The sequence below is a fragment of the Chroicocephalus ridibundus genome, chromosome 7 (genome assembly GCF_963924245.1).
Source record: "Chroicocephalus ridibundus chromosome 7, bChrRid1.1, whole genome shotgun sequence".
NCBI lineage: Eukaryota > Metazoa > Chordata > Aves > Charadriiformes > Laridae > Chroicocephalus > Chroicocephalus ridibundus.
The window spans coordinates 30,803,180-30,821,244 of NC_086290.1; the positions used below are offsets into that span (position 1 = coordinate 30,803,180).

The 18,065-nt window shown below is 37.7% G+C and overlaps 1 protein-coding gene across 3 annotated transcripts in view; it reads left to right on the top strand.

The window, feature by feature from the left end:
• PARD3B (par-3 family cell polarity regulator beta) overlaps nt 1–18,065 on the top strand; it is a 426,548-nt gene that overhangs the window by 213,681 nt on the left and 194,802 nt on the right. For 2 of the 3 annotated variants that reach the window (XM_063341446.1, XM_063341444.1), the window contains exons 11-13: nt 7,528–7,713; nt 13,956–14,126; nt 17,515–17,644. In XM_063341446.1, coding sequence (XP_063197516.1) covers nt 7,528–7,713; nt 13,956–14,126; nt 17,515–17,644 — 487 coding nt within the window. The remainder of the gene's footprint in view (nt 1–7,527; nt 7,714–13,955; nt 14,127–17,514; nt 17,645–18,065) is intronic. The other variant, XM_063341445.1, reaches the window with a different exon arrangement.

Sequence of the window (18,065 nt, forward strand, 5' to 3'; positions counted from 1 at the left end):
CCAGTAAATCAAGTAAAGAGTTGGATTTGTACATCAGAGTGTTGTGACCTGTTTGCCCAGAATATATTTTGAAAGTATACAGTAACAGCAATCCTAAATTCACCCTTAAAATACCATGCAGTCTTCCATCTTCATGAGTGATAAAATTTTAGGGTCTAAGTGGCAAGGTATATTAACTGCATAAGGCTCCAGCTCAGTAGGGTGTTTAACCGCATGGCTAACTCAATATGTGGGATGAAAGTGGGTGTTTTCACAGTGGGGCACACCTTGATTGAGGACTGAACTCGTTAATTTTTCTCCCTCTGTTTCCTACAGTTATGTAACTTAAAAGGTTGAGTGAGACTGCATTTTTAAAAGTTGAAGAGCAATGCCACACTGAATCAGAAAACTCTTTTGTAAAGACAAACCATTTCATTAGGTAAAACTTGCTATGGGATCTCGAATAGGCATGTCAAGCAAACTGGAGAATCTCCATTTTGAAGCGTCCTGTGACATCAAATAGTAAACTGTGAAATGCAGTATCTCTGGATGAAGAGCTGAATCTAGTTTTGTCAGTTTTCAAAGCTATAATTCCAGAGAGTCTACATAATTCAAACCAGAACCATTCCATCTAATATGACACAAATTTGTAGTGTACTGTGTTAATGTAAAAAGTATCCAAGTACAGTGTAATATATCTCTATGGATTCGCTATTGGCTTTTTTTGTCTTAGCAGGGTGTGCTGTTAGTGACCATTTAGTTTTATTGCAGTACGGAATAGAGATGATTTTAAAGAAGCCTATATGAAAGCATCTGTCAGAAATGCTAAAGATGAATACATGCAGCAACGACTTCAGTTATTTACTAGATTGTGACAAGATTACAGCAGTGCATTACCTTGAACTATTATTTTCAAGAGCGTTCCTGTATATCTGTTGCAAAATAGCATAGATTTTATAGTGAGTGAATGAGCTGTCAGCAAAGTATTTCTTAATTGTGGCTAAGCTCTTGGAAAGAGCATAGAGAATAGTGCAAATAAGGAGGTATCTTCTTTTCAAGCTTTTCTGCCAATAATAGTTATGTGGTGCCACAATTTAAATGCTGCTCTTTAACTTTTACAGGTTTTTTTCAGAAAATAATTGCAAAAGCATGTAAATGTCTTATTTCCTTCATAAGCCTTTGAAAATAATCCTCCTGGGTCTCTTGCCTTTTGCTCTCAGCTCTGAATGGCACTCCAGGGAGTTGGCATCTCTTATCAGAAATGAGCAGCCAGGCAAGGGGCAGCCAGCATATTGAGAGACCATAATAGTGTGTTGGTCAAGGGCACCAGACAGGTACTGAAAGGTCTCTTGTTGTGTTAAACAAATGCTATTTCCTTCCTGCCTTAAGTGGGAGCTATTTTTTTTTTTTTGTAAGCTTCTCTTCTGGCAAAAGAACAATAGGGATAAATAAGGCAACCTTTCCAGTGAGAGATATCCATTAGATTATCATAAATCCACAGATCAAAAGTGCTGTGGTCAATGAGAATGGGCGTTGTAAGATTAAATAAAAGGACTAATTGAAAGTGGTGTCCCATGGTAGACAGAGGATTGACACAATATTGAGTAGATATAACCATGGACTAAGTAGAAAGGGGAAGAATACAATGCATACTACTTTTTTCAAAGGTTACAATTCTGTTTGTACTGGTGACTGAACAGTTTTTGTGTGTTGTGGGAATAAGAGAAGGCTAAAAGTATATTCTGTCTATTCTTTAAAATACTGAGAATTTGTTGGTGAGTCTTAATTATATACGAGTCAAATTTTAGGTTGTTTTAAGAATCCTTTATTATAGCCTTTTAATTAAGAAATCACAGACCTGAGGTATAGATGTGCTTCTAAAAATTAAATAAAATCATTGGCAGAACATCAATTAATCAAATGTATCCTGAGACGCTTAGGTAAAGGTTTTCAGTCTGCATTGCTGAACATTATTTAGTACATATTATTAGGGCTTTCTGTTTTTAAATCTAGCAAACTCTGTATTCTCTCACCTTCATAAACTCTTCTGAACTTCTCTGTCTGGTTTGTGGTGATTCAGTAAATGTCAGAATTTATTTTACTGAGGTCCCATGGAGGTATCTCAGTAGATTAAAACATTCCTGTCCTGATTTCCCTTGTGAGGGGTGATACCTGTTTGGGTGTTTGCTCCATTCTGTGTAGCGGCTGGGTCTGGACAGCAAGCAGAAGGATTGGCTCTTAGATGTCCTCTGACTGCTGCGCTCTGGTCCAGGAGAAACTGCCTGGAGAAAGAGAGGAGATGGTTGTCTTGCCTGAGTGGCTGAGAGAGCTCAGGAACTATCCAGACTGCCGGATGGTGCAGCCAGGAGGGAGCTTTGCAGCAGGAGCTGAGGCTGGCAGACTTCTATAAATAATAGGGAACAAACATCAGCAGGTTACAGAGGGGACCAAGAAGCGAGATGTGCATATCTAGAGGGGACTGTTCAGAGCTTGTTGCAGCTGAAGAAGCCATTGAAAGCTGATGGGCTAAGATTTAGCAAAGCTGAAGGAAAGACCTGCCTCGCGAGGCCAAAGTGAGCAGTAGAGATTGATTCATTTAATTTTTTTCACCCTTTCTTTTTTTTTTATTTTTTAACTTCAACCTGGTTTGCTGCTAAGTACGTTTTAATATAACTTAAGAGTTTAAAATCCCCTTTGCTGTCTTCTGTGTATATATCTTAAAGGAAAAATACAGGCCAGGCTGTCTCAAAGCTCTTGCCAACTTGAGGTCTCATCACCTGGATATCTGGACTTTGATTTATGTGAAGATTTCTCATTTATCATAGTACCACTCGGTTACTTACCTATGTCTGCAATAGGGAATAACTTCAGTGATATACTGTCATTTAATTCCTGAAGTGCTGAGGTGCGATACATTTGTCATGGAAAATACATGACGTGATTCTTGACTGGGTAATTTATAACATTAGACTGTAAGTTTTTCCTGGGCTAGAAACATATTTGTGTTGCAGCTCATTTCATTCATTCTGTGTTTGAGTGAATTCAGATTCTAGTATGATTTTGAGGTGAGAAGTGTTTCTAATAGAGAATTCAGGGTTTAGTGTATTGGAGAGGACTTCCTGTACCAGACCACAATTCAGCTGATGGTGGTTGCTCTATTGTAAAGTATTGATGTCTTGCAATAATGTTTTAGCAAAGTCAGGGAAATAGGGGGAGTGGGAATCCAGTTCTGTGAGTCATTAGCAGCATTTAATATTCAAACCTGCATATTCTAGGAACAGGAACCATCACTCATTAAATTAGTTGCCCAAATGAGGCAGTTAATTGATGAGCCGTTAACTTGAGGATGGCTGGAGATCTTTTTGGTGATCAGTGAAAAAGCATTCCTTGGGAAGAGCACTAGCATCAGGATAATAGTTTAAAACCATGTAGCGAGTATAGGATGCAATCAAGCTGCAAGGTTCTGTTCACCCCCTTTTATTTCTCCTCTGTTTTTCCTCATTTCTGCTGCTTCTCACATTCTACCAGAAAGGAAAATTCTAAATCTTTTATTTGCATCAAAGAGTCGTGATGTTATAGACTGACTACCAGGCATTTGCTATCAGATGCCATGCAATGAGTAGTGAATGAAAATTTTAAGGGAATTAAACAGACTTTACTTGGTCTTATAATGAATTCATCATTGATTTGTAGATGTACATCTCCTTTCCAGTTACCCGTCCCTGTGAAATCATTGAAATGTCATTCACCCTCCCTCATGGGTAACAAATTTTTGATAGTACTATTGAACAAAATTCAGCGTTATTTTTCAATCAACTTTTGCTCGATCTTAGGGTAAGGCTGAATATAAATAATGAAAAGGAGAGATTTTTAGGATAATTGGGCTTGTTGAATAGGAAACACTTGTGAATGACTTTAAGGAAGATTAGAGAGTTCTCCAGTAATGGGTAAAAGCAGCTGTTTTTTAAGCTTAAATTAAATTTACTAAGGTTTTTGTATGATGAAATTATCTGTTTTCCAGAGACTTGTAGCTAGGAAAATGGTAGTCAAATGTTACGAATTCCAAATTAAGTACTAAGGAAAGCAGAGGAAATGAAATACTGACAGAAACTTACTGTGCTTGTCTGGGGTCCTGCAGAATGCATCTTAATGTTTGCTAGATAACACATGCAGGCGTGCAGACAGTCATCTAGTAGGTTACTTAACAAGAGCTAATGCACAGCATAGTTATGTTAAAGGAAGTTGGGAAATATTATAGAACATTGAGCAACTCTTACTTTTTTTATTATTACTCTGCTTTTAGCAATTTATTTGTATCAGAAACTAAAATTGGACTAAGTTATACTGCAAAACTACATGTAATACTGTTATCTCAGTAAGCTTATAGTAGGAGAGTTCTAGTGATCACCTAGTCTTTTTTCCCTAGATATCGAGGGCGAAGGTTTTCTTTGAGACTGACCAACATTTCCTTGCCTGCTGTTTAAGTGAGATATTTCAAAAAATCGCCTGCAAAGAAAAAGGGGAAAAATGTTACTTTAAAGTGTTTTGAAGACTATCATTATGGCCTGTTTTAGGCTTTTTGGTTTGGTTTGGTTTTTTGGTTTGGGTTTTTTTTTTTTTTTTGCAAGGTTAAACGAGGTTGCTAGACTGCTGTCCTGTGGAATACATCCATCCAGCTTGTTTCTCGAAGCCTAGAACTGAGCACAGTGCTGGTACGGAGCCTGTGCCCGTGCTGCGGTGGAGGGGACGGTGTCCTGCCTCCTACAGCCACCGCTGCTCCCAGCACTGCCAAGGCCTTGGGCATGGCAGGGGGGCTTTGGCCTTGTCATCCCTGTTATGGGTGGGTCAGAAACAAGGGCGATAGTACAAATGAGAATGGTATTGATTAAAGCACTTCACTCAAATTCAAGCAGACACATCTGCCTAGTTCATTTTCATATATTGGCTTGAGGGACATGTTTAGATCCTGTTGTCTTTGGGTTTTTACAAGTTTGTGTTAACAAATGCATGAAGTCTTTAGTCTGAAATTAATGTACAGCTTGGAGCTAAAGTGAAGCAGGTAAGATACTCCTGGGAAAGAAACTAACAAAAAAATACATAATTTTTTTCTTAACAAAAGTACTGTGCCACCTTTTCCTATTTTTTCACAATAATAGCCTTTGTGCCAGAGTGTACCTTCAGCAATCCCCATTAAAAATTGATCTCAATGTGACCAAATTCAGTTTTACATTAAGTCCAAGTTCATCTTAAGGTAACATTATGAAGCAATTTGTGATTGGGTGGGCTTTTATATCCTGTGAGAGCAACCCCCCTCACTGCTTTCCTTTTGGTATCGGGAAAGACAAAACCAAAGTATTGACATACAGAAGGGGCAAAAGTCTGCTGCACGTGTCATGGATTAAAGTGGAAGAATGGCAGCAGCACACAGGAACTGCTTGCCTAAGGGACCAGGAGAGTAATACGAAATAGACTCCTAGATAGAACAGAAGGGCTGCAGGGGACATCACGTGTCTGGGACCCTGAGAAAAATGTCTTTCGTCTAAATCTGGACAGGATGTGCCACTTGAATAGAGTTCGGATCTCAGAGTTCTGAATCGGCTGATGAGAATACGTGCATTTTGAAAAACAAAAGATTGGGCAGAAACTCTTTTCTCTAAAACCTTAAAAAAGTTAAATGCAAAATGCTTATGTTAGAAGGACAGTAATAGTGGGGTTTTTCCTTACGCTGATTCTTTTGAAGGAAGTCAGAGCAGGAGTGGTTACAAATCATCATTCTGTATTGTTCACAGTAGTAAGAATGAATTAGTAGGTTTGGGGGATTACGTTCAGGATGTCTCTATATCCACAGCTAAGAAATAAAAGTTACAGATTTGTAACTGAGAATTGTCTACTTCTAGTGAACAAAGACAAAAGCACAAATGAGTTACGCAGGTACTGCAGAGGAGTGCTGCATCAAAACAATTGTCAGTGTTGGTGCTTTGTCATTTTCATATTTGGCAGTTGGGCAAATTGTGTTGACTTAATATCATGTAGTTGCATTCCAGGAAGAATTTGAGCATGGCCTATATTGGAATTGAGGTTTATAGTCCTAGCTCTCTGGTTCACGCGATTCGTCTCTAGCCTGTAACTGCTTCTCATCAGTGAAAGGGCATCTGAAATAAATGAAAGTATGCTTAGCGGTTACTGTTTCTAATTTTTTGTTGCTTCAGGATATTAATTTCTGCTCTTAGTTCTGTGATTGTACTTCTTGTTGATCAGACAGCATAACAGATGAATATATGGAACTACTCTGGCTGCTGAGAAAACATCTGTACTGCTGGCACTTTTGTTAACAATTGCATTGATACTGTATATCCTGCAGCTCAGGCGCTGGAAATGATCCTTCATTAGGTAAAAGCAGGATTGGCCCAGCTACTACACTCCTCCCTGCGTGTGGCCTCTACTTGATAATTTCACATAAGACTTTGATACCTTTGAAAGCGACCCACGGTCATTTTTTTCAGCCTGTGCTTGTCTGTGTATTTCCTTTTCATAGTTTTTTCCAATTAATTTTTTAACACTACTGTTACAAAGAATAGAAAATATCCAAATGACAAGAAACATAAACTAATTAATTGTCTTAGAGTTATATGGAGAAGGAAGAGTGGAATAAAATCAGATGTGGTGCATAAGGCCTTTTCCACTAATACATTCCATGAATACTTTACTCCATAGTAGGTCTCCTTATCCTAGTTTTATTTCTGTAGAGTGCCAGAATGAATATTTTAGGCAAAGATTTGATTGTGTTTAATGTCATGATTCTAACCTGCTTTAAAAAAAACCAAAACAAACCCCTCGCCACCAACTTCCAACCCTACAAAACTGGAGATACAGTGTACAGTAAAAAAAAAGTTTCTGATCTTTCCTAGCTATGGATACTTGTCTTGGCAGTCCTGTAAACAATAATCTAATGTAGGAAAAATCTTGGGATCAACCTATACCAGCAGGAAAAAAAATCCCAAACCTCTATGGAATAAAAGTATGTACAAAGGGAGTTAGTGCAGAATAAGCTACTGCGTTTTCAATTCTCACCCTCACTTCTGTTACACCAACTTCCCTCTGTAGACAGGTTTAAGGGAAGGATAATTTTTTAAGGATGGAAGTCAATTTTCAGAGCGGAATGGGATTTAACAGTACAACAATCATTACAGTTCGTGAGCTACATGTAAAGATGTTGAGAGTTTTATGGCTTACGTTTTTAATGCAGCTGTGTTTAAAATAAATGTATTTTTTATATTCTGCTGCAACGTCAGTTTTATATCATGTGGAACTAAGCTATTTTACCTTCTATTTAGGCATATTCCTAGGTATCATTAAAAATATAACATTTTAAGCCAGATCATGTACAAAATGTCAGCTAAATGCATTGTTGGTTATAAGGCTGCTGCTTCAAGCTGCTTTCTGGAAAAGAGGGCTATTTCTTGTCACATTAACCTATGGATACAACAAGTTTGTGCATTGTCTCTGCCCCCTTTTCACCCGTATTTTCATCCTTGTTTTCTCCAACAGAAAGGAGAGCCAAACTGCAGTATTCTTTCTCCAGAAACCACAGAGCAACTGACCTTTGAGATTCCTCTGAATGATTCTGGCTCTGCTGGACTTGGTGTGAGCTTAAAAGGCAACAAATCTCGGGAGACTGGAGCCGATCTTGGGATTTTCATCAAATCTGTTATTCATGGAGGTGCTGCTTTTAAGGTATGGAAGAAACACGTCAGATGATGACTATGTTAGAACTGTGATGTTTCTGTGTTGGGTACTGAATCTCACTTGATAAGCGTTCTAGGAACGAATACCTTTTTGTCACTCATTCCGTTAGGTGAACTGCAAATCTGCTAATGTTTTGTCCCAAGATTCTGGTGTAGCGTGTGGTAGGGTTTGCCACAAAGAAAGTGAATTGGTGGAAACCTCAGGGGGCATTTGGATGCTGCAGGAAATGGGGAAGGGGGAGAAGGATAAGGGGGTGTGGGCACAAGGAGGGCTGCCTCCCAGCTTCCCCACAGCCCACAGAAGTGCATGGTAAAGTTTGTGTGCTGCTCGACTCGGTGACGGAGAAGTTAGATATCTACATTTATTGTCTATCTGCACTGCCTTTAGTCCTCACAAAGTGATAGGGGCAGACCCATAAAAAACAATCAAAAGACAAACTTCTTTACAAAAGTTAGAAATTGGCAATTCTGTGAGGTTAAGGATTATGTGTTTAATTTGTGTTGTAAATAAAAAGCTAGTGCATCGTTTTCTTTCTTTTTTTTATTCAGAATATTTTTTGCCATTGTAGTAAAAATGCAAGCCTGGCATCAGTTGTGAAAAAGTTACCAATTGGTCCTGAGGTGGATTGAATTGGTAATATTAAGTTGGTAAATGACAGTATTATGAATTGTTCTGCTCCATCTAAGAACTATGCAACGCCTGTTGTACGTTTTTATGATTAAAAAGTATTTGAATTATTTTCTAATCTTTAGGAAATCTGTAGACTGCATTTTTTTCCCAAATAAAACTTGAAAAAGGTAATTTTCTTGAAATTAGAAGCAAAAGTCTTAATCTTTCAGGGCTAGCATGTTTAGCTGTTGTGCATCCATAATGTGATTTTTTTTTCTCTTGTGTTATCTCAGCAATTCTCACAGTTCTCTTTTCTGTAAAAATACCTTTGAATCCAGTGTATGTAAATTCCTCTACTGACATCAGCCTGCTGAGTAAGACAATCCACAGCATTACAACTTTCATGATCACTTATTTACAGCAGCTGGTAAATAGCAATAATCAAGGATTTAGCTTTGATGTGAATGTTTAATACTTCCCTGCTTCTATTATTTACCTATCCTAGTCCCCCAATTATTTCAAAGCTCGGATCTTCTCCAGTAAAACTGAGCCTGGTACTTGCAGTTCAGAACACTGTCCGTAGTTAACTCAGGGCTAAATGACGAGTGAGTAAGCTCATCTACTTGGTGTAGATCAGAAATGAGTTAAGGCATGATTGGCCAAACTAGGGCTGGATAAACTCAATTTATGTGCATGTCTGCTACAGAGTACAACTCATTCTGTTGTAAAAATGAGGCTGCCCTCCGTGCTTTCCCAGCTCTGTGTTCCCTGAGTAATTGTCCACACCAGTTGTGAAGACAGTGTATATTGCCATGAATAAACTCGTTGTTTTGAAGAGCAAAGCTTGTGGAGCCCTATTCCAGCAGCATTAACAGGCTAGCTACCTGACTTGTCGCGTCATAGACACATGAGACAAGCCTTTCTAGCTCTGTATGTTTACCACTCTCTATTCTCCCATAGTTACTTACTCCAGAGCAGTTAATTTTGGCTTGAGGGGTCTGCAGACTAATAAAGCAGGACTTTTATGCTCACACCTAAGTAAATGGGCAACTGGCACAGTTAGTCACCATACTGGAAGGTTTTGTCTTCTGATAACCTGTGGTCCTGTGACCTATCCTCTGTTCTACCTCATTATAACCCTTTCACCAATTAGAACTGTGTAGTAATAGATCTGAGCGTAGGCTCCAGAGCAAATGAGATAGTAGCTGAGGTTCTGGCTTCCACCAGAACTGTTCAGAGAATCTTTCCTGTGTGTTTTATATGAGTACTCACAGAATGCAGTCATTTTGGCTATGTCTTAAGAATCACAGCTTACTGTTGCATATGCACGGAGACCAGCCGTCTTTCTCCTGTCTAATGATCTTTATATAGAACAAAAGAGGGTATTAACAATTAATAAAATTTCTTGTATCAAGTTAAAAAGTGTGCACATATTTGTGCATAAATATTTAAAGTTGTCCTTATTGTCCTTATTTTGAATGTTGTCTTGTAGCAAGTGTTTTACTAAAAAGCCTTTCTTTCCAGCTGGTAGTTGTCCAGAGCACTTTCCCATGCTATTCAGTTGTAACTCTGAAACAGAGTATTATGGATTTAGCATTTGCTTTTTGGTGTGCAAAGTTTTCTTGGGAAACTATCACAGGAGGAAATCATAATGCTCACTGACATGAGAACTCTCTCACTATTTCTCACTTCTGCATTTAGAGTTTAGTATTTGTTCTGATTTTCTGATATCATGCTAATATAAGGAAGAGCTTTATCTCCTTGTCTATACAGTCACCACTTGTCTTCAAAAGAAGACATGTAATACATTGAACTTCAACACATTTGTTTCACTTCTGAAGTAAATGCTCTGTCCTGATGCTGTATAAAGGTTTTGATACATTAAATTTCTTTCACCACCAATGTGTGTTTTAGAATGGAGAGTTCCATATAAGATACAGACAATTTTGGTTGGTTACTGTTATCTGTTATCGGTATGAACCAAAGGTCTGAAGAGAGGCCAACGTTTCCTACTGTTTTCTTCAAAAGCTTTTTCAATTAACCTGGTGCTGATGTGTTAGTGGCATGGTGAAGCACCGTAAGGGATTTGTTAAAAAAAAAAATAAGGGAAAATAGAAGTGTTTAATTCTATACTTTATGATTGTTTTGTGCTAGCTAAAGATATTAGAAAATACCAACGTGTCTTGTGTCATACATGTTACAGTAAGATCCAGTGCCTATTTATTGCTCTGGCTACAAAAACAAATAAAGTGAAAATGCCTTAATGTTCTTAGTGGGTGTTCTAACACTGTATCCTGCAGGAATAAAAACAGTTACTTTGTCTGATTGAACCAATGTGTCTCTTCTTAACCTCATTTTGTAATTTTTGAAGTGTCTATTTTTTTTATCATCCCTAAGATAAAGAGGCTACTAGAATACTTGATATTTGTAATTATGCAGAGCCTTCCATGTGAGGAAAAACTAATATTTGACTGAGTTTAAATGCATCATCTTTCCCCATAACTTTAGGGATTTCGGCCTTATTCATCTTGAGACATCTTGGCTTTTCACTTGTGATGCATTCCTGATGATCAGGTACTTGCTGTCTACTGCAGCTGAAATGCAGCAGAGCCATTATTAGAAATAATGGAATATTTGTACGTGTGCATTTGTTCATATCAAACATGGTGTAGCTTGAACCTTCTTGGGGCTTCTGAGTGCTGTGGCAGTAAACATTGCTTGTTGTGTGCAGTGGATGGGGAAATCGGATGATTCCAATAAATGCCACCAAGGAATTCCTTGTGAGAAAAATGTCACTGATGTGATGAGGGAAATAACTAGCTGCGCTTTGATTAAAAACAAGGCCATGAAGAACACGGCATTATATCTCCCTGCTCCACTGTAAAAAGCATGAGAGTCTTGTGACTGCCTGTCTGAAGATGGTAGCCATGGGGTGGTAGGTTGTAGGCTTGCTGTGAGTCTCCATAAAAAAAAAAAAAACCAACCAACCCAACATCCAACATTTTCTGAATAAGTAAGGGAACAGTAACTTTACCCTTTATTAGAATAGCTCACTTGCAGTTTCAGAGATGGCATTTGAAAACTGTTTTGCTGAAATGCCAAATGTTATTTTTCTACTTGGAAGCCACAAAGAAACCTACCTTTCAGAGATGAAAGAAAAAACGTGTTAAAACAACATTTAGCTTGTTTTGAGCCAAGCAGATTGTCTTGCAGTTCAGACTTCTAAACCAGGCCATAACACCAGTGATGTGAAAATCTGTGTTTGGAAACTGTTTAGATATTGGGATTTTTTTTTTTCCAGTCTTTAAAATAGCAAGAGGATTTTTTTTCCTGAAATAACTTCTACCTGACCATGTGTGAAAATGGTGTTCAGCTGTCTTCCAGCCTACCTTGTACAGGTGACTTAGTGAGTGTAGTTGATCAGCATTTATAAAGCACGCATAGCTTTTTTTCTCCAATGATAGTTGACATGTGAAATTCAAGTTGAATTTTGCATTTAAGTGGAGCATGTAACAGAGTGGGAAGAAGGGAAATGCATCAAAACAAGTTATTTAATTACTGACATTATTAAAATATAAAGAAATAAATACAAAGTCTCATACAAAAGTATTACAAGGCAAATTAAAAATCGGCCGAAGTCAGAGGTTTCTGACGCTGCAGTGATTCATTTAAAAATACGCATTGTGTTCAGGACAATTGCATAGTCAACAGATGTACTCATGACAAGATGCATTTGAGAATGTATTTGTATATACTTTAGTAAGAAGCTTTAACAGATATTTATACATGGGTGTTAATCCACAGAAAGGAAAAAAGTAATCCAAGAACCTGTGGGACCACAGCAGGAGGACATGAGGACCTGTAAAATTTTCAAAGTTTTACAGAAACTCACAAAAAATAGCATCTTTTTTCCTCAAACTCCTCTTGCCATGAATCGCTCCATTCATTTCAGCAGATTTTGATGGAACACAAAGGAATTGCAACATGTGCAAATAATAAAACTCCCTGCTCAACAATGTTAACTCTTCTCTCTCTAAACTTCAGCATGTGGGATGGCATCATTTTGTATGTAGAGAAAGGGTGGGGTTAACCTATTGACTTTGGCTGTATGTAAATTTATGTTGGCGTAAAATATTCAGCAGAGGGGTGGGAGAGGTTTCAGGATCTTTTCCAACTGGCATTGCTGTTTCCTATCTTCCATTCCCATACCCTCCCCAGAAAAGTTTTATTTCTCTTCATTTTCCTTCACTGAATGACTCATATCCCAATTCTGTCTTTCCATCATCTTGTCCCTCCCAGTTTATTTTGGATTCTGGTTATACACTGTTCTTCTTCAGCTCTGTGGCTATTCATACTCTGCTGTGCTGATGATGTACCCAGTTCCAACAAAAATAACACTTAAGAAAGTTGGGTTTGTCACAGCTACTGTAGCTCACTTGAGCATGAATGACTTAGCTTTGACAGCAATAGCCAAATAGTTAATTGGACATCTTAATGATTGAAAAAAAATAAAAATAAAAAAGTGTGTATATTTTGGATTATTTAGAGGCATGAAATATGTAAACAGTTCAGACGAGTGCCTTATGGGAAGAATATGTAATGAGCCTATGAATGAATCAGATTCATTTTAACCAATCAATGTATTTCTAGGCGAGTTCTTTCCCTGCTGTTCTTTCTTCACTGCCCTTCTGTATTGGATGTCTTCAGTTTCTTTCTCTTTCTCATCCTTCTTTGAGGTCTGATGCCAACCTGATAATTGTGAACTTGACGAGCTTTAATAGAAACTCTTGTCTCTTAATTAAATAGACCTTATTTTCTTGTTACAGAGAGAAAAGTCCACAGCACATGCATTTATGAAAAGAAATAAATCACAGATAATAATGACAACAGCAATAGGACTCATAAATCATAAAATAGCAGTGTCCACAATTTTATTACACCCACAAATGTCAGTTAACCTTGGCAATGAAATGACTTGTTTCAAAGCATGCGCTACTTGATATGGCTCTAATTTTGGTTTTGGCAGCAGGTTTGGATATTAAAATACGTGGACCATATTAATTAAAATAAGGATGCTTAAGCCTTAATGACCATTCTGAACTGAGAACACTACCCCATATGGTGGCATGGTAATTGTGACAAGATACACCCTAGTGAGACTATAAGACAAAATTTTTGGAGCTGTTTCTTACCAGACCCTAACAGCAGATAACACTGCATGGAAATATGTTGCAGTACTCCTTTGTGGTTGCGCTGTAGACACTAACAACTATGGTGTGGGTCCTTTTAACTAACCAAAAGCTCCTTTTCCTGTTTTCTTTTTAGAACTGGTACAAATTAAATTGTACGTGCAAGAGAACCAGCAGCGTGTGCATGCACTCCTGTGTTTGTAATTGCCTTGTGAACTCGTGCCAAAATGTAGTAAATGGAGGAAAAAAATGGTCAGTTAATGGGCACAAAGGTTTTTCTTTTTAAAGACCTGGTGCTATGTTGTCTCTTGATTCTTAAATTTTAGTAAGCAATGTCTGATTGTCTGCATCTTTCTTTCCTGTATGTAGCACCTCTGCCTAATAACTCTTTATTTAAAAAAAAAAAATTTTGTTTTTGTGTTTTGCTTGTAGGATGGTCGTTTGCGAGTAAATGATCAACTTGTTGCAGTAAATGGGGAGTCACTTCTGGGCAAGTCAAATCATGAAGCTATGGAAACACTGAGGCGCTCCATGTCCATGGAGGGGAACATTCGTGGGAGGATCCAGCTGGTAGTTCTCCGGAGACTAGAGGTGCAGACAGAGGTGAAGCAGTAAATGCACTTATGCGACAAATGTCTTTCCAGTCCCAGTGTTTTTGCATACAAGAGATGACGGCTAAACTCTTGGTGACAGAGAGCTCTTCCTGGCAGAATGAATTCTTGACTTCTTGGATTCACACAGTGTTTCCTGGTCTTGCTGTTCCTGTTGAGGCCAGGCTAAAAGTTGCCTCTTATTTTAATTTGACAAATATTAGAACAAAAGCAAATGTGGTCCCCAAAACGGTTAATTTAGGATTAAGGTATTGATGTAATTTTGACTATCTGCTACCTCCTCAAGGCAAGTAGCTGAGATACAGACAAATTGAATTCTTCTGATTTCATTTGTTGTCATGATCAGATTCTATTGGATTTTACTTCACTCTTGCTTTTTCTTTTTCATTTGTATTTTAATTCACTCCACTTTTTGTGGGGCGTGTGTTCTGGTCCTGTCCCGTCCCTCAATCTTTTTTTTTTTTTTTTTTTTTTTCGACCTTCAAGGAATTAATATTTTACTTTCCCTGGTCAGATGAAGGTCACCCCTTCAGGATGGGTTTCTGAGTTGATTAACATAAAACTTGCTTAAGTAAGATAAAAAAATAAGAGAAGACAGACATTTTAATGGTTATGTTTTCTGGACCTCATATAAATTGATGTTTGCCGATTGCCTCTTATTTTGAAAAGGATTGGTTCTGTGATCTCTCTTCTTCCTCTCTTTCATGCATGCATGCCGCATACACACACTCCTTTGTCTTTACATAGATAATATGAATGTATGTGTACTAGCTGCCCTTACAACTCACCCCAGTTTTAATTTTGACCCTTGAGTAAATATTTCATTGGTTTTTCAACATCTGTAGATTTCCTTAACATAAAAAATATATACAAGCGGATTTGTGGCATAAAAGGTTGTAATAAATCCTGTTATAGCACTCCAAGAGTTGATTTCAAGCTTCTTATTTAATAAGCATTGCTGGAACATCTGAAAGTGTTAGGAATGATCATGTTTGTGGATGTGTTTGCATAAAATATCAAAGGGGGGAAGAGAATACATTATCCTTCAGTATAATTAACTCTTAATATTTTCCTGGTAGTTTTCTATTTGAATTACTACCATCATTGATTGATTAAGAAATAGATTTAGAATTATATTGCTTTCCAAACATTATGCACTAACTTTGTTGGGAGGACACTTTGTAAAAGCCTTGCTGATGTCAGTCGTGACAGGAAAATATGAAAAATATTCATTAGCAATTCTGGAATACGTTAGAAGAAAACACATTTTTGCTTTCCTTTTCTATGTGACATGGCATTGTGCTCTAAGAAAGAAGTATAAAATATGTGTTATATTTATTGTGCACTCTTGGGACATAAGAAAGATTGCTCACCTTCAAATAAAGCTCACTCCTGCAAGTTTTCTTCATTTAACAAAAGTCAAAATTTTTTAAAAAACTTCGAATCAGACATCAGATTGACCCAATAAAAGCATGAGACTGCTTTTTATAGTTAAGTGTATAGTTTTGTGTATTATCCAGATGTATTACAGAGGTAAATAATCTTGACTCATGCCCTACGAAGAATGCATAATGAGGTCTTGATTGAATCAAATTCATTTTAGACAGGAATTAATTTTTATAGGGTAGTCTTCAGGTTCAATTGTAATTCCATTTGAGTCTGGAGACCATAGCAGAAATGGGTTGTTGCCCATTCTTTCCTTTCCCCAAAACAGCTTCCTGAGTATTGTGTCTCAGCATGGTAGAAGGAGAATACGTTTAGAAACGCATTATTGTTTTTATTGGTCAGGACACTAATGGAGGTCTTCCATGGCAGCTATGTTTTATAAGCTGAATACTCTAATTAGGCCGGTTACTGATCAGTTGTTGGGATATTGATTGTGTCATTTATCAAAGAGCTGGAAAAGCAGATTTGTTGTTGCTGTTAATTTAAGGCTCCCTACCCCACTGGCTATAAGTCTCCGATGTAGTAGTAGTTTGGATGTTGCAAGGCTTAATTTAGCTAGCGCTATACATGAGAAAGTAGTAAATGTGGACCTCACGATGTAAGGCATCTTATGTAAACTAAAGAATTTCCAGTAATGAGAAGAACCATAGCTGTCAGTGGCTGTGCGGTGTGTGTGTTTCTGCACAGAGGTTCGAAACAGCCTTTTCAAATGGCTCGTGCCGCCCAGAGGAGAGAATGTTGCATGTGCTGCCTGGCCACTGAGACTGCAGTTGTAGCCATATTGTCACCGTGAGCATCCCAGCATTGTTTTGTGTTCTGAGGGGCATTTTTTTACTGTATCATCATTATTATTATTTTTATTGTCATTTCCTATCATTATTTTATTTTTATTATTTATTATTTTATTTTATTTTTTAATTTTTATTATTATTAAGCTGGAAAGGCAAGTTGCAAGTTGATGTAACGTGCTGTCCTTTCTCATGCGTTGGTTTGCAGGCAGTCACTTGCCAATGCATTAAACCTCTTGCATCGTTTTACAAAGAAATTATATGGGTTAGATACATGCATTTCTTCTGTAGATGTGACTATGAAATTTAAGGAATGATATATTTAGTGTAACATTTGCTGGCATAACGAACGTGCGCTTTAAAAATAGAAGCCAGTTGGAGACCCCTTCAAAAAACAAATATAAAATCACAGAAACTATAAAGGTTATTTTGAAAACTAGCCATAATATTCCCCTGTGTGGGTTTTGTGTTTTCCCTGAATAACAAGTACAGAAACGTCTTTTCTGGGTCTGTCCCAGTTTTAGAAACTGCGATTTTTGTTTCCCCCCCCGCCCCCCTTTTTTTCTTTTGAGCAACTGCTCAGGAGAATAAATTAGGCGATATGGCATGTATGGTGATGGGGAAATGTCGCAAAAGAAAAGCTGACTAGAGGTGTGACAGGAGTTTGTTTAGCTGCTAGCCAGAAGACCTGCGCTTGGGAGTTTGGTGTAACTCCTTCCTTGCAAAACCGCGCTAGTGTGTGATCATCAGAACATATGCACTCAGTCGCGGAGAGAAGGGAACCAGCTGGCTGGCAGAAAAATACCATTGGCATTGCCCGTGTTCTTGTGTTGACAATGTCACAAGCTGCCCTCCCAGATGGAGAATTTGAATGAAGCCAGTTGTGGGTCATAAAAAAAAAAGTCGTCTTCATTTTTGTGCATCGTTCTTAACGATTGTTATTGCCTAGATATTGTCTTATTTTCGTGGTCAGCAAAACCAGTCATTTTGAAGATATCTTTCAAGTTTCTCATTTGCAAGGAAGCAATGTTCAGTGAACATGACATTATACTGTATTTGTGCACTGTCTGTAGTGATGGCTAATCCCTCTGCACTGTTGAACATTTAATTTTTTTGTTACAATGCGTGGTTCTGTTTTTCCTTTAGGAACGCTCTGACCAGGGAGCCTTTCAAAAATCAGCCTTTGACGGGAGTCATAATTTCGCAGCTGCTTCCCGACGCAATGATTCTATGATTCAGCAATTTGTAACGTGCAGTGCTCAGGAAAGAATAAAAGGTAATCTCTAGATATCCTTCTGTGTGCTAAAAGCAAGTGCCTTGTGGTTTTGTTTTTTGAAATCCACAGCCACTAGAAAAGCAGTTAATTAGAGTAAGTGCACACTATGTTACTTTGAGGCTTGAAGATCCAGCGAGGGTGGGAGAGCTGACTCAGAAGTTGTGAATTAGATTCCTGGCACAAATTCCAGTTTAAGTAACAGTTTCTAGCTCGCTGCCCCAACACGTAACGTTGGATAAAAAACAAATGATGAGTGCAAAATATATGTTGTCAAAATGTTTATTTTCTATATATCTTTAATGAGTGCAATGATTTTTGCATTGAATTCTTAGATTATGTCCCAGGTTATTGTAAGCTAAATGAATTAATAAGAAGGGTGATATTCATAAAGTAAATTTGATTATTTTAGACTTAAAGGTAA